The 15,098-nt window shown below is 43.0% G+C and overlaps 1 protein-coding gene across 5 annotated transcripts in view; it reads left to right on the forward strand.

The window, feature by feature from the left end:
• Window positions 1-15,098, forward strand: part of DSCAML1 (DS cell adhesion molecule like 1) — a 406,342-nt gene that overhangs the window by 351,109 nt on the left and 40,135 nt on the right. For all 5 annotated transcript variants that reach the window (XM_068240886.1, XM_068240887.1, XM_068240890.1 and 2 more), the window contains 6 exons: window positions 6,927-7,126; window positions 7,493-7,589; window positions 7,671-7,799; window positions 10,289-10,456; window positions 12,776-12,846; window positions 14,477-14,717. In XM_068240886.1, the coding sequence (XP_068096987.1) occupies window positions 6,927-7,126; window positions 7,493-7,589; window positions 7,671-7,799; window positions 10,289-10,456; window positions 12,776-12,846; window positions 14,477-14,717 (906 nt within the window). The remainder of the gene's footprint in view (window positions 1-6,926; window positions 7,127-7,492; window positions 7,590-7,670; window positions 7,800-10,288; window positions 10,457-12,775; window positions 12,847-14,476; window positions 14,718-15,098) is intronic.

The following is a 15,098-nucleotide window of genomic DNA, read 5'->3' on the forward strand; positions in this document are numbered from 1 at the left end:
CATGTCCTTCTCAATTTAGGTTCACTTTATGCAAGACTCCCTAAGGCCACATTCACATCATGAGACGCAGACGGCCATGTGTTCGGAATGCAACGCGTGCGAATGCACACCATCTGCGTTTCTATGCGTTGCGTGGCTGATCGAATTCACTAAAAGTGAATAGGTCAGCCGCGTGTTTTGGTAAAAAATGCATGCAGCATGCGTTCCCGGAACGCATGCAGTGTGAACATCAGACAGTGCAGTCTATGCACTGTCTGATGTTGTGCGTGTCGGCCTCCTGCACGCGTTGCCGAAATCCAGATGGGAACGCGTGCAGTGTGAACTGGGCCTAACACTGCTACTGCCTACTGAGCGTGCCCTAGTGGCTGCGGCTCTGGTGCTTTGAGTCCGTCAGGAGAAAAGCGAGAAAAATGTTCTGTGTCTTGTCTTTGTAAGCTGTTGGATCCTCATATCTGTGCAGATGAGCAAAAACCGCAATGGATTACTAGTGCACTTATCCTTTCAGTAGACAAAGTGCATGTTGCTGGCTGCATGTATCTGGGCAGATCATGTTTTTATTGATTATGGTCACATTTGCCGCTAGAGTGCGGACACCTGTCCTTAGTGCTCTAAAAAGCAGGTGTAGCATCAGTGGCTTGGGCTAGGGCGGCTGCTTTGATAATCCAATGCAGTTTTTGTTTGTGCCTCAAATGTAGTTCCCCATCCTTTACCTAACTCTAGCTGATTTCATTAACCTTACGTTTTCCTCCTGATGCCTAACACTAACCACCTCCCTTAAATCATACCCTTCCTAAAGCCTATCCCCACCCTCTAGTCCTAATGTTATCCTCTTCCTGGTGCCTAACCATGACTTCCCCCAAAGTTATCTCTGTTCGGATACCTGTGCCTAACCTCAACTCACTATTATTCCTTTCCTAACCCCCTAACTCTAGCCTCCCGCCAATATTATACTCTACTTGACATTATCCCTAATCAGTGTTGCTAAAACGTTCACCAAGGTGTGCTTGCTTATGTGTTCTCCAGGGTCTTCCAGTTCAGGAGAACTTCTAATTTCAAGGACATTATAGGCTATACCTTGCAAAATAATTGACGTTACAATTTTAGCTGATCAAGGTTTTAGGACGTAGATTCTACGTCCAAATTAGCCCCCCTGTGTGTTCTAGGACATAGAATCTATGTCCTGCATTAATTCCCGCTGCCTGCCGCACGTGCACGCGACCGCTCATGCACAGTCGCGTGAATGGTAAAGTGAATGTTTGTTGCTGTTAGCTAGCAACAATCATTTAATAAAGCTGTAAAAAAAATTTTTAAAGTGACATAGTACCAATATAATTTTTAACCCAAACCTAGCCAATTAACACATTATTAAGCCCTACAATACCTAAACCTGTTTATAAACGTTTAATGACTGCCGCCAGTAGCGATCAGATGCAATCGCTAGAGTGAAAGTTTCAGGCCCCAATGCTCTACAGATGTAACGCTCTGCCATTGCCTAGTGATGCATCTGTACCATTGTATGCCTCTTGAACTGTCGCCCAATCGAACGCATTAAATCGCCACAGACGCACAGATTGAGGACAACGATCCACCACATGCTCAGCTAGAAGTAAAATGTGGCATATGGGGTATCATTTTATTCGGGAAGGGCCAAATAATTTACTTGTAAATGTTTTATAACAGTGGAATGTGTGATGTGAAAATCAGGAAGGGTGAAAAATGAAAAAATGTTTTCTGCAATTATGTCTAATTTTTCCCCATAAATGGACTATAAAACTAAATAGTTCTGGGAGAAAAATATTATCCAAAGAAAGACTAGATTGTACTGAAAAAAACAAGATATGTATCTCTAAGATGGCATAGATAATTAAAAAGTTATTGTTATATCAAAATGACACAGCTAAAGTGTCAAAAATGTCAGGAACTTTAAGGTGTAAAAACTGTGGAATGAGAACCAGTGAATATGAAATCCTGCCAGGATTGTGTTCCATGCTGGGACTACCACTACACAGGCTCCCAGAACAGAATCGCAGAAACACTGCAAATTCTTGCAGCTTACGGTTTTAGAGATGGTGGGTAGCCTGAATTTGATGCAGCAACCCACTTATCAAAAAATGTAAACAATGGTGTAGGAGTAACGAGGTAGTATTGCTGTATTTTCTATTTATAATGCTGAGAGTGGAAAATGGTCAAAGGTGTTTCTTCTATTTTGGTTCCTCCATTAAAGTGCACTTTTATACAGTCAAGCAAATAGTCTTCTCTATGAGAGTTTGATGAAATGATGGAGTTTGTAAACTGTGTTAAAAAAAATATATCGTATATAAATAGCACAAATGTAGCACTCATCCACCACCAGTTGGTAGTGTGTGCAGGCCTGTGCCCTAATAAAGTTAAGAACATTCCTGTTGTGCTGCAAACTGTTTGTATGTTTGAAAAGCTGTAGAAATATAGACTGTCAGGTTTATGAGTGGCTAATGGACAATATGAAACTTTGCTTTTACCACAGATTCAAATATCATCATACTTAAAATGAACCTGACCAATCTTGGTTAGTAATTAAAATTTCACATGTAGCAGCATTAGGCAAGAATGGGGCTACGTAAACGAACGTAAAGTAGTCAATCTTATATTGATGGTGTGAGAAGAGTATCAATTGCCACCTTATTGATGTTGGCATGATTATTTTACAACTAGGTTGACCTAAGCCCGTTTAAAAACGGGCTCTAGGTCTCTTCATGCGCCACCGCCACCAGTCAGTGCGCGCGTGCGTCCGCCCTGCTCCCTGGCACGTCCTCCTGTCCCAGCGGTTGACTGTACTGCGCACATGTAACCACGGACACACAGACAGGGAAAGAGGAAGACGCAGGGACAGTTAGGTTTTATTGTATAGGATGACAAGAAAAGATCAAACTTTCTATCAATTTCAACCCCTAATATTGATTGAAAGATGTGATTTATCGATCATTTCACTTTGAATCACCATAGCTTTGTCTAATTGAACATGCCAGTTCATGAGACTGCAGGCAGCTCCACCCATTCTCTGCTTCTACATCAGAGACTGAAGGCAGCTCCACACACTCTATGCTTCATCAGAGACTGCATGCAGCCCCACCCATTCTCTGAGTCTTCATCAGAGACTGAATGAAGCCCCACCGACTATGCTTCTTCATCAGACGGCAGGCAGCTCCACCCATTCTGCTTCTTCATCAGAGACTGCAGGCAGCTCCACCCACTCTCTGCTTTTTCATCAGAGACTGCAGGCAGCTCCACCCACTCTCTGCTTCTTCATCAGAGGGTTTAGAAAGCCCCACCGATGTTTATCAAACAAGCTGAGCAAATGGCATATATTTGTCCACAAGGGAACAACAGGCAGCATAAAAATAGCAGTTATCAGACTCCCGTTTCTTCATCAAAGCAGCAGCGTCACAAGGACAGACTGTGTTGACGTGGTGGGTGTTTTGCACATCACATTTTCAGAGGACTTAAAGGGGAACTGAACTAAGAGGTATACAGAGGCTGCCATATTTATTTCCTTTTAATCAATATCAGTTGCCTGGCAGCCCTGCTAGTCTATTTCTCTGCAGTAGTATCTGAATAACACCAGAAACAAGCATGCAGCTAGTCTTGTCAGATCTGACTTTAAAGTCTGAAACACCTGATCTGCTGCATGCTTGTTCAGGGGCTATGGCTAATAGTATTAGAGGCAGAGGATCAGCAGGGCTGCCAGGCAACTGGTATTGCTTAAAAGGAAATAAATATGGCAGCCTCCGTATACCTCTTACTTCAGTTCCCCTTTAACATTATGGGCAACACAATCAAAAATCCCATACTGTGTTTAGGGCATTTCTTTATGCCGAACTAATGTCATATTGCGATATGGCCCAAAGGCTAGTCAAAGATCCTTGCCATACCCCCAACCACAGCAAAAATGAAGCCCTGGATTCAGGACTAAAGAATGCCCAGAACAAACAGGTGGATACTGTTTCAGTGCTACCTTTACACTAGGACATTACATTCCCTGTAAAAACAGGATTGCAATGGAGGGGAGAAGTCGTATTACACGCATGCAGTGTAACACAGAGTGAAACATACAGTACACGTAAAGTATGCTTCGCTGCCACTTTTAACGCGCAAGCCATGTGGTACTGCTTGCATACTACATGCCAAAGCATCCGTCGCACCGCACTGCCGATGTGAATGTTCCATTACAATATAATTGCATCATGTTAGCAATGCGATTGTATTGTCTGATGCAATGCACCAGTGTAAAAGTAGCCTCAGGGCCCTTTCACACTGTGGCAGTGCGTTGCTGTATTTTTACCGCATCCCACTGCAGGGCAGTGAAGGGTTATGGGGTCTTTCATACAGACGCAGTGCAGCGGGATACGACGGAAGTGCCGTTCTCACCGCATCCCCGGCGCGAGGGCAAACCTGTGTTACCGTGCAGTTCTGCGCCAATGTGCGGCAGACCGGAAGTCATTTAAGTCTGGTGACGCAAGTGTTAAAATGCCAGCCACAAGTTTTATGCGTCGCACATGTGCGGAAACGTATTCTAGCAATATGCTTTCGCGCACGTGATCACATCAGCCACAGGAAGTGAAAGTCACTTCTTGCTTGGCCGGCTTCCAGGCGGAAATCCCAGGCCGCACCGCTGGCGCCATTTCCAAGTGTTAAACCGGTCTAAAGCTTCATGTGAAACCATGGACAGCCCATGACAGCAGTACACTCCCCTACCTGTCGGCCACTCCTGTATATTTGCTGGGTGCCTGCATGCACTGGCGGTAGTCTCATACCGTTTGACGTCCATCTGAAAGAGGCTTTAGTTACACTGTATTACCAGTTAACAATGGAGTATTTATTACATTTAAAAGAAAAAAATTAAATACAGTGCAGTGAATGTCTGGATATACTTGACAGCACAGACATTCACTCCTCCCCCTGCACTCATATATAAATGCAAATCTGTTCTTTTACAAACTGGCCTCAGAGGAGCCTATACAGCACACAGGGGGAGCGAAATCCTCTTTGCATGATTTTGATCATTTGGATATCAGCAGATTCTGTTTTTAGAGTATTAAAGTATTAGAAATGCCATATTTACAGTCTATAAGTAAAATAAGGACACGGATCATTAGAGCAGATAAATATTAATAATAATGCTCTGACACAGACTAACGGATTTCTCAGTTGAGGAATGTGAATGTCTCGAGTATAATGAGCTTTGCGTGGATCTGAAGCTGCTGGTTAAGCAGGTCTGTTACAAACCCGGGCAATAGAGGCTGAGCATGGGATACATGTCATGTATGTCAGAACAATCATCCCAGACATGGCACCAGGGCCAGTGCTGCAATACAGGCAAATGGGGCAATTGCTCCAGGGTCTTTACATCTGCAGGGGCCCCTGCACCGCCAGACCCTGCTAAGTGCTCCCCCCTACCAAGACCCCTGCACATGTAGCTCCATGAATCACTCACCTGTGGCAGGTAGTGGCTCCACCATCACAGTCTTCAGCCACTCTTCTCTATGACCCAGTGTGTGGTTACACACAACACACGCCTTAAAGGAAACCAGAGCTCACGAACATAAAGATTTATACATACCTTGGGCTTCCTCCAGCCCCATCCGCTCGGATCGCTCCCACGCTGCCGTCCTCCGCAGCTCCGTTATCGGGTCCCCGCACTTCCGTCAGTCGGAGCCAGTGCTCCCAGCTTTAGCTTATTACACTTACTCTGTCCATCTCTGATGGAGCATCACTACAGTACACAGCACAAGTGGAGGGGTAGAAAGGTTGGGGGTTGGGCACTGTACACAAGACCCTGCTGAACACCGAATAGGGACAGTCTACAAATCTTTGTCTACAAAACTTTGTATGATTCGTTATCAGTGGCTGAGCAGATGCAGTCATTAGAACAATTGTGCAGAGAGCTTTTTCTCTCCATGCCCCCTTAGTTGTCAGTCTGTCAGGGCAGGGAAAATGAACTTTTCCCCCCACGGGGCCCCCTGCAGCTTCTGGGCCCCTCTGCGGCTGCATCCCTTGCAGGGTCTATTGTTACAGATGCTTGTTAAAGATGTCATTGGTAAAGATGCTTTCTCAATTTTCTATTGTGATTTATCACTTCATAAGAGTCAAAACTACTTATGCTAAATTGTCTGTGACACACACAAGTACGCCCTGACCCATAGAAAGTACCCTCGGGGGTATGTTTACCCCATTGTGAGACCCTGAGCTGCAGAGGACTTTAGAGTCTTCTAAAGACAGGACAAATGTGTGAGAAACTACAGTAGCACTTTTCTGTACAGATTATCGGCCATTCTCGACGGCTTTCTTTGTGTCGTCTTCCTTCTTCCTCTATCCCCTTCTTCCTTGTCTTTTCCTTCCCCTGCTCTCTTCCCCACCCCTCCCTTCCAGTCGTTTTCCTCTCTCTTTCGGCCGTACTACAAATTGAAATGATGTGGAGCGTGTCTCTCTGCCACTTCACTGGAGACGGCTTTACAAGCGCAGCGAGAGATAACTCAGCTGCCCGCGGCCTCCGTCTGCTTCTGTAGTTCGGCCTGTAATATCACTGAAGGGAGGGGGGCAGTGCCCCCAGGTGGAGAGAACCCAGAATGCTTACATTACAAGACTGCACTGAGCACATCAGATGTGCAGAGCAGTTTACGCTTCCACTGTGCAGAGAGCACTGTGCATAGGAATTCAGATGAGCCTTGCTTTGTGTTTTTTATTTTTCTTATTTTTTTTTTTTCCATTATTGTCAGAAGCCTATGTAGAATTACACAGTATTCTCTGCACAGCATTCTGGTTTGCTGAGTATTGTCTCTGATCTTGCCAGGGAGTAAACTGAGAACTGAATGTTTAATATTCTGCTATGTTACAACAATCGGTTTCCCTTCTGCTTTCAGCATAATTGTTATCTTTTTTTTTTCCTACAGTTCCTGCAACTATCACCTCTCACCCCAACACAACCATTGCCATCAAAGGTCAGACAAAAGGCCTGAATTGTACAGCGAGGGGCGAGCGTCCCATCATTATCCGCTGGGAAAAGGGGGACACAGTGATAGATCCAGACAGGAACCTGCGCTACTTGATTGCCACTAAAGATAGCGGAGATGAGGTTATATCCACTCTGACAGTGAGTATGCAGCTAAAGCTATTGTCACATCTTAACAGGGAGAAATTGGCAGCGCTCCTAATCAGGCTGCACCTGAAATGACTACCAGCAGAGGTGTGCAGAGCCTCAATGCAGTGGGAGTGTCTAGTACAGGGACACTCTGCGCGCAAACTGTTTTTGGAAGCCAACATCCTCCATTTTGTTGCATCTGATTTGTATGCAAGTTGTGTAACCTGCATATAATTAGGCTCTGCACATCTATGCAGTTAGTCAGACAGATGTAGTATGTCTAGGGAAGCGCTGCCACTTCCTCCTCCTTACATTATAACATCCTAAAATGCACCATAGAGAAGAATTGCCATGAAACGCTTCCCTTGTTCTCTCTAGCTCAAGCCAGCCGAGCGCGGAGACTCCGTGTTCTTCTCCTGCCATGCTATAAATTCCTACGGAGAAGACAGGGGCCTTATACAACTCACTGTGCAAGGTACAGTCCTACATAGATGGTTGAATACTCACATTGGTTACGTAGAGAACCTACTGATTACCGGTGTCTTCTTTTTGGCAGAGCCCCCTGATCCGCCTGAGCTGGAGGTCCGAGAAGTGAAAGCTCGCAGCATGAATCTGCGCTGGACTCAGAGATTTGATGGGAACAGCATTATTACCGCTTTCGACATAGAGTACAAAAACAAGTCAGGTAGTGAATGAAGTGCGTTTTACTGAATCACTGTACTGATGAGTAGTCACTAGTCACTTGTTAATTCCAAAAAGTTACTTGCAACATAAATCCCAGTTGTCATGCATCAGTAATGGCATGGAAAGCCAAAGTGATAACTTAAGAGCACATGTTACTGGTCACGTGAATCCAGTAATCCCATGTGATCTGTAGATTCATATATGGCAGTACATCCATTACAGCGCACTGATGCATTCATTTTCTGCGCACAGCGGATCCAATGCCATTACACTTTGAGAGACAAAGAATCTGCCTGGCAACGGAAGCACATTTTCTGTAAATTGGCCCTAACCTGCTCATTTAGGGCTTGATTCACTAAGACAAATGGCATGCCTTATCAAAGTCAACACGCCTTTTCAAAGTCAACGCGCCTTATCAGAGTAGCATAGCGAGCACTACAAATGTATGCCTGCTAATCGGCAATGACGAGAGCTCCACTCCTCCTGCCCTGAGCCCCTGCTTCGTATGCTACTCTGATAAGGCATGTTATTTTTGATAAGGCATGCTATTTGTCTTAGTGAATCAAGCCCTTAGTGTTATTGGTAATTCTGCTCCTTTTATCCTCCACATGCCCATTGCGTTGGGTGATTTGCGTAAAGTATGTTTAATTTACTCTGCACTAGGCCTGACTGTATCCTGATTCTGGAGGGCAGTAGTCCTGAGAGCACACATCTCTTTACTTTACTTGTGTTGGTCTAATCTCCCCAATTTCTCCCCCATTGGCTCTCTCTGCCTTACATCTACTATACCCTTTGGGGGACATTTATGAATCCGTCCCTGCTGCATATTGCACGAAAACCAGCCTCAATCCTCCTATTATGTAGACTGCACAAAAAAAGAGCCACTGGTATTTGCAGAGGCACACGTCACAAAGTCCTGAAAATACAGCACAGTTTAGACAATTTGTGCAGTATACAGTATGTTGGCTGTGACTCGGTGCCAGATTACGGCACAAATATAACAAATAAATTATCCATTCTGTACAGCTGAATGTTGTGTGGCCGAGTGCAGAATCAGATGCACTAAGGCTAAGTTATTGCTAGAGTCCGAGACAGGCAACGATCGTGGTGTCTGAGACGGGCAATGATTGTGGTGTCGGAGACGGGCAACGACCGTGGTGTCGGAGACGGGCAACGACCGTGGTGTCGGAGACGGGCAACGACCGTGGTGTCTGAGACGGGCAACGACCGTGGTGTCTGAGACGGGCAATGATCCTGGTGTCTGAGACAGGCAGTGATAGCGGTGTACAGCCTCAGCCCCACACTGTTGCCCAAGAGATAGTCACAATCCCTGCTCAGCGACATGTTTTGTAAGTGTATATGAGGTTTTACACTACATATAAGAAACAGTGGGATTAGAAGAAATGGTACAAGTATATGTAAAGAGATTTGTGTGGTCAGAACTTCAATTTCCAAGGTGTGAGACAGCAAAGTGTAGTGTAGACCTAGCAAGCTATCTATTAACCTATGTAAATAAACCACACAGAGCAGGGTGTCCATAAAAGGCAAAGACCTGCTTGAGAAGATGCACCTTAAGAAGATGTACTGTATATACTACAGTATAAGTCTAGAAATGTAGGTTTGATTCACTTAATAAAAGTACAGGGGTTGACTTATACACGAGTCATGAGCAACACTGAGCACACTGAGTGATGTGTGTACTAATTGTGGCAGCAATATACACTATGGTAAGTGGCACTTTGAGGAAAGAAAATACCAAAAAAAAAACACAGGCCTGGCCACAACAATTAACTAGCAAAGGGGGGGGGGATACTGGGGATACTGGGCTGCATAAAAGGGAGTGAATCATTGCGCACTTGGGGGCCTGAAGGATGTATTGACTGCACTTAAGTGACAGGAGGGGTTAATTGCTGCAATACTGCATGCAGTGCAGTCATTAACCTCTCCTGAGCCCCAAGTGCAGCCATTAACTTTGCTGGGTAGACTTATACTTGAGTCGATTAAAAAATCCAGCTTAAGAAGGTTGAATATTGGAGTCCATTTATATACGAGGACGGCTTGTATTCGAGTATATACGGTAGTTCACACCACAAAACACAATCTCTAGCACTTAGCAATTGTGAATTTGTAATGCGATTTTCAGACTGATTTTGAATGAAAATGCATTTTTGCTGATTCCTTCAAGCTGAATTGCTAAAAAAAAAAATTAAACTTGTAGCATGTTTATATTTTTAACCAAATCGCGATCGTGATTAAATGTCTTCTAAAGCACAAATCGGAGATCATTTTTGAGGCATTGAGCAGTTTGGTGACTTACATGCATGTCATTGTAGTTACAAGTTTGTGTATAGTTTCATATCCCTTCTAATGTAGAGGAACTTTCTAAGTGCCATACCATTTCAGTCTGTGTTTGGTGTGCCCTTGCCTGTGCTTTTTATGTCTATGTGCCCTGGGAATACGTGACTTTCATCTTACTTTTCTCTGACCTAGATACCTGGGAATTTAAGCAATCCACACGTAATATTTCTCCCAGCATCAACCAGGCCAACATTGTCGATCTTCATCCAGCCTCCGTTTACAGCATCCGAATGTATTCCTTCAATAAGATTGGCCGCAGTGAACCCAGCAAAGAGCTCACTATTAGCACTGAGGAGGCAGGTGAGTTGTCAAGTCACGTCGCTCTTTCCTTCAGCTGTACAGAGCAACAGACATCGCTATACATAAACATACAGACATTGGTACATCAATGGAAGTAGTTGTGTTTTGTACTTCTAATAGGGTAAAATATATGAACCAAAGAGTTTCTAGTGTATCATTAAAAACTTACATTTTTCTCTCATCAAAGTCTAAAGTTCACTATAAAGTGTCACCTGTGCTACATAGCATTAACATGCAAAACCTCCTTATAATTTTCAGATATTATTATACACAAAATATTGATGAAAATGTGTTAACTGCTGGTAAGAGTTTGAGGACCTACATATGTACAAAAAAGGGCAAGGGGCATAAAAGTCCTCAAACTCTGAGTTGGGGTCATCTTCACCTAGGGGACCCCACCTCACTGTTTACATTAGTGATTGTATGTTAGTCAGAGAAGCAGGCACAACACGTTTTTGTGAAACAAAGTTTACTTCTGAGCTGATAATTAGATATTTGGAGGACAAGCTTAAAGACATTCCAATGATGTATAGGGTATTTAGTGGTATGATTAAATACAGGCTTCACCCATTGAAGGAGGATAGATACAGTTAAGCATTTGTGTGAAAGTTCATCCGATCCTGTCTTTTTTTTTTTTTTTTTTAAAGTCCCACACACTCCTACTTCTGGATATGTGTTAGTGTTTAGTTAAGCAAAAATGAAGCACTGCACAAAGCAGTACCCTAAAGATGTAACAGTAACAAAAAGGCACCTTTTACACTGCATTCCATTGCAACGGACAATATAATCGTTTTGTAACACGGTGCAATTACATTTCAATGGTACAATCACATTGGCACATCGGCAATGCAGTGCGGCGGTTTCCATTGGAATAATGTGCAGCATGCTGTGTGTTTACAGACAGCATGTGCATTTACAGTGGCAGTGAGGCATACTTCATTGTACTGTGTGCGTCTTATCACACTTCTAATGCGTGATGCGAATTTTGTAATGTGCATAGTGTGACAGTGGCCTAAGACATTGGTATGTCATTCAGAAGAGGTAGACGATAACTTATAGTGACAAATGTACAGCAACTTACAAGACACAAAAAGGAGAGAACAGCTTTGGACCAAAGGACTGAGGAAGAAGGCAGAGACCTATAGGTGGATAACTGTTGGCTGAGGAGCTCAAAATGGCCAACACGAATCTACCATCTCAAAAAGCAGATCATAAAGAGCAAACAACATTGCAGACATTTTTGTTGTCTTGTAGCGTTTATTATAGGATAGTGTATTTAAAGGCATTGTTTAAAGAGCACTATTGTGAAAAATTACAACATACATACATACAAGAAGTGCATTTGTCTTGTAGTAAAATAAACCATAAATGACTTTCTCCTATGTCACCGCTGCTTACAGTAGGTCAGTGTTGTCCAAAGTCCTGCAGCTGGTAGGTTTGGTTCCCATTTGTTCACAGAAAGAGGAAAAATTGGCAGGCACTTCCGGATAAAAAGCTGACACCACTTTATTGGTAACTATACACATATAACTTCTATGCATCCAGCAAGAGAGTTAAGCAGTGCAGGCAATACTTGCGTGACCAATCGCATGTGGTGGCAGGTCATGAATCTGGATGGAAGCAATGATGCGCTAGGGATTCTCCAGGACTGCTGCCCTAACAGCCGTTTCGTCCATTGTCATTGCGGGCCTCATCAGAGGGGCATTACGCGTGGTCTGATCCCCAATACCGCAATCGTTCCCATTTGCTGGAACCAGGGGGAAGTGGAAAAAATGGTGTTTCTTTTTGCTATCCCCCCCCCCCCCCCCAGCAAAATCAAGAATGGTGATATGGTCCTTGGTCTAAAAGTTTGGACACCCCTGCACTACATAGTAAAAATCTGACAACTTTTAGTCTAATCCATCTTTTAATGTGGAATTCAGTATCTCCTTTATTCATTACAATAGCAGTCTCTGGAAAGCATCTATACTAGGATGCCAGCAAGCCTTCCTTCTCAGTTGCACATTAATCTGGGAACTGGTCTTAGCAAATGCTTTTCAGTAAGTGTTTTTGAAAATAAAAAAGAGAAACCCCCACGAGGAGATGATTAATACAAAATCTGTCAATTTATTTTTTTTTTAAATGTATATTACCTTCTGTAATTGACAATGGAAAAAAGTAATGTATAGTGCATTTTGCTCTGGGACAAATGTACATCTTATATGAACATATTTTGGATTTTACAATTTTTCGCGATGGTGCTCCTTTAACAGCAAGTAATAAAAAAGAACTGTGCTTAAATGTGATATTTATTCTAATTATATTCTAATTATTGCCCAGCTCCCGATGGTCCACCGATGGATGTTACACTACAGCCGCTGACATCACAGAGCATCCAAGTCACATGGAAGGTAAGAGTATTTACCTTTACAACCATATATCCAAATAAGGAATAGCAAACTGTGCAATCATTTCAGTCCTTGACATTCTGAGCAGTATGGATGGCCAATGAGTTGTTAATCCTTAGAAGGTGCTAATTTTATGTAAATGTATGCAGTTTGGAATTAGACCAATCAAATTCAGCTCCTGTATAACTTTGCATTAAAATAGCAACCCAGGAATATTAGAATCGCGCTGGGTTACCCTACTGAGCAATGGATTGCAGAGTCCTGGAATAAGAATGTAAGTAGTGTATTATGCAAGATATTGGATTATAGTTGTGGATGCTTTCACACTGAATAAGGCCTCCTTTCCATGGACTGTTGAGCTGTGTGCTCGGCAAGCAGTTACCAGGCAGCAGTGAGCAGTTACCAGGCAGCAGTGAGCAGTTACCAGGCAGCAGTGAGCAGTTACCAGGTAGCAGTGAGCAGTTACCAGGTAGCAGTGAGCAGTTACCAGGCAGCAGTAAGCAGTTACCATGCAACAGTGAGCAGTTGTGAAAATTTGAGGCATTTTCCTGCCTATCAACAGTCTGTGGAAATGAGGCCTAACCCACATCTTCATTCAGCTTTGATTAAAGCAAATCACAAAGTCATGGTGGCACATTTTGTTTAATTTTTAAATAATTTATAAAGAACATGCAAATCGTGCAGTTATTTACTGAGTACTCTAAAAAATAGGAGCCATTTTGGCTTTTACACATGTCATGCAAAGTAACTTCACACATTTATTCACATATACTGTACATACACATACAACATGTATGCTGTTCTCCAACAAAAAATGTCTGTTCTCCACTCAAGTGGGAACAGAACCTACAGACTTGTACAGACACGGCACACACTACAAACATTATGCATTTTCTTGTATGTGCATTACACGCTTATACACACAATATGCATATACACATCACTTGCAACCATATACACATAAACACACACAACACATCATAAAATTTCACACACACTTAAACTTGTTTCACCTTCACTTCCACACATATCATGGTTACACACAACACAAATGTTCGCATCCCCATACACAGACGTGTCATATATTCACTCACACACCTCATGCATTCACATACATACAGTACACACACACACACACACACACACACACACACACACACACACACACACACACACACACACACATTCAGACATGCACACATTCATTTAACCCTAGTTTATATGTTAGTGGAGATCAAGCACCACATAAATGTAAGTGTATGGGGGAGGGGAGCCAGTCTGTATTTGAGAAGTAGTTTTCCTCTTGGTGAAGTCATTGGCTGTGTATTTTCATGCACTTCAAGTGTTGAATCTATTTCACTTTATGGCAGCAGTTGTCATCATGGTGTATAACTGCAGAATTAAACATTGTATATCAGGTTTGGGGTCACAACTTGACCCACAACCCTTTGTGTAGCCTTTTCTTTTGGCTTTACTGTAGGCAAGGAAACTTGCTTCACTGGTAAGCCTGTCAGTCACAGCATGTTATGTACTACAATGGACAGGAGAACTACAGTGAAAAATGGTTTGGTTCTTCCAATACACCGGTTGCATACTTTAGAGCATGTAACATAGGAATACATTTACCTTTTAGGCTCCAAGGAAAGAATTACAAAATGGGGTGATCCGGGGATATCAGATTGGATATCGAGAGAATGGACCGGGCAGCAGTGGTCAGTACAGTATTGTGGAGATGAAAGCAACTGGCGATGGTGAAGTCTACACCCTGGACAACATGAAGAAGTTTGCTCAGTATGGAGTAGTTGTTCAAGCATTTAACCGAGCTGGAACAGGACCTTCCTCTACTGAGATCAATGCCACCACTTTAGAGGATGGTGAGTGTAACATTGCATTATTTCTGGTGTAAAACATATGGTCTATGTAGATGATAGAGGTATTTCTTGTGCATGGTCTGTGTGGTATTCATCTTGTCTCTGGGTGTATTGACTTCTGACAAGGAGAAGCTGCCGGACTTAACATTCAGTCTAGATAAGATTGATTTGTGGATGGCAGCTATCCATAGTTATTTGCGACTATTTTTTCACACAGGATGATGTAAAGTTAAATTTGTGACTCTTACTGCTTAGTTAGAGACATTTGAATACTTTTGAGCAACTTTGCCAGCACAGTTAGTTGTATTACCCTATTAGACTGAATAAAATAAGTCAGAGGAAATTGTTAATCTACTTAAATGGTACCTGAATTGACATGCAACA

Source organism: Hyperolius riggenbachi, chromosome 6, assembly GCF_040937935.1.
Source record: "Hyperolius riggenbachi isolate aHypRig1 chromosome 6, aHypRig1.pri, whole genome shotgun sequence".
Lineage (NCBI taxonomy): Eukaryota > Metazoa > Chordata > Amphibia > Anura > Hyperoliidae > Hyperolius > Hyperolius riggenbachi.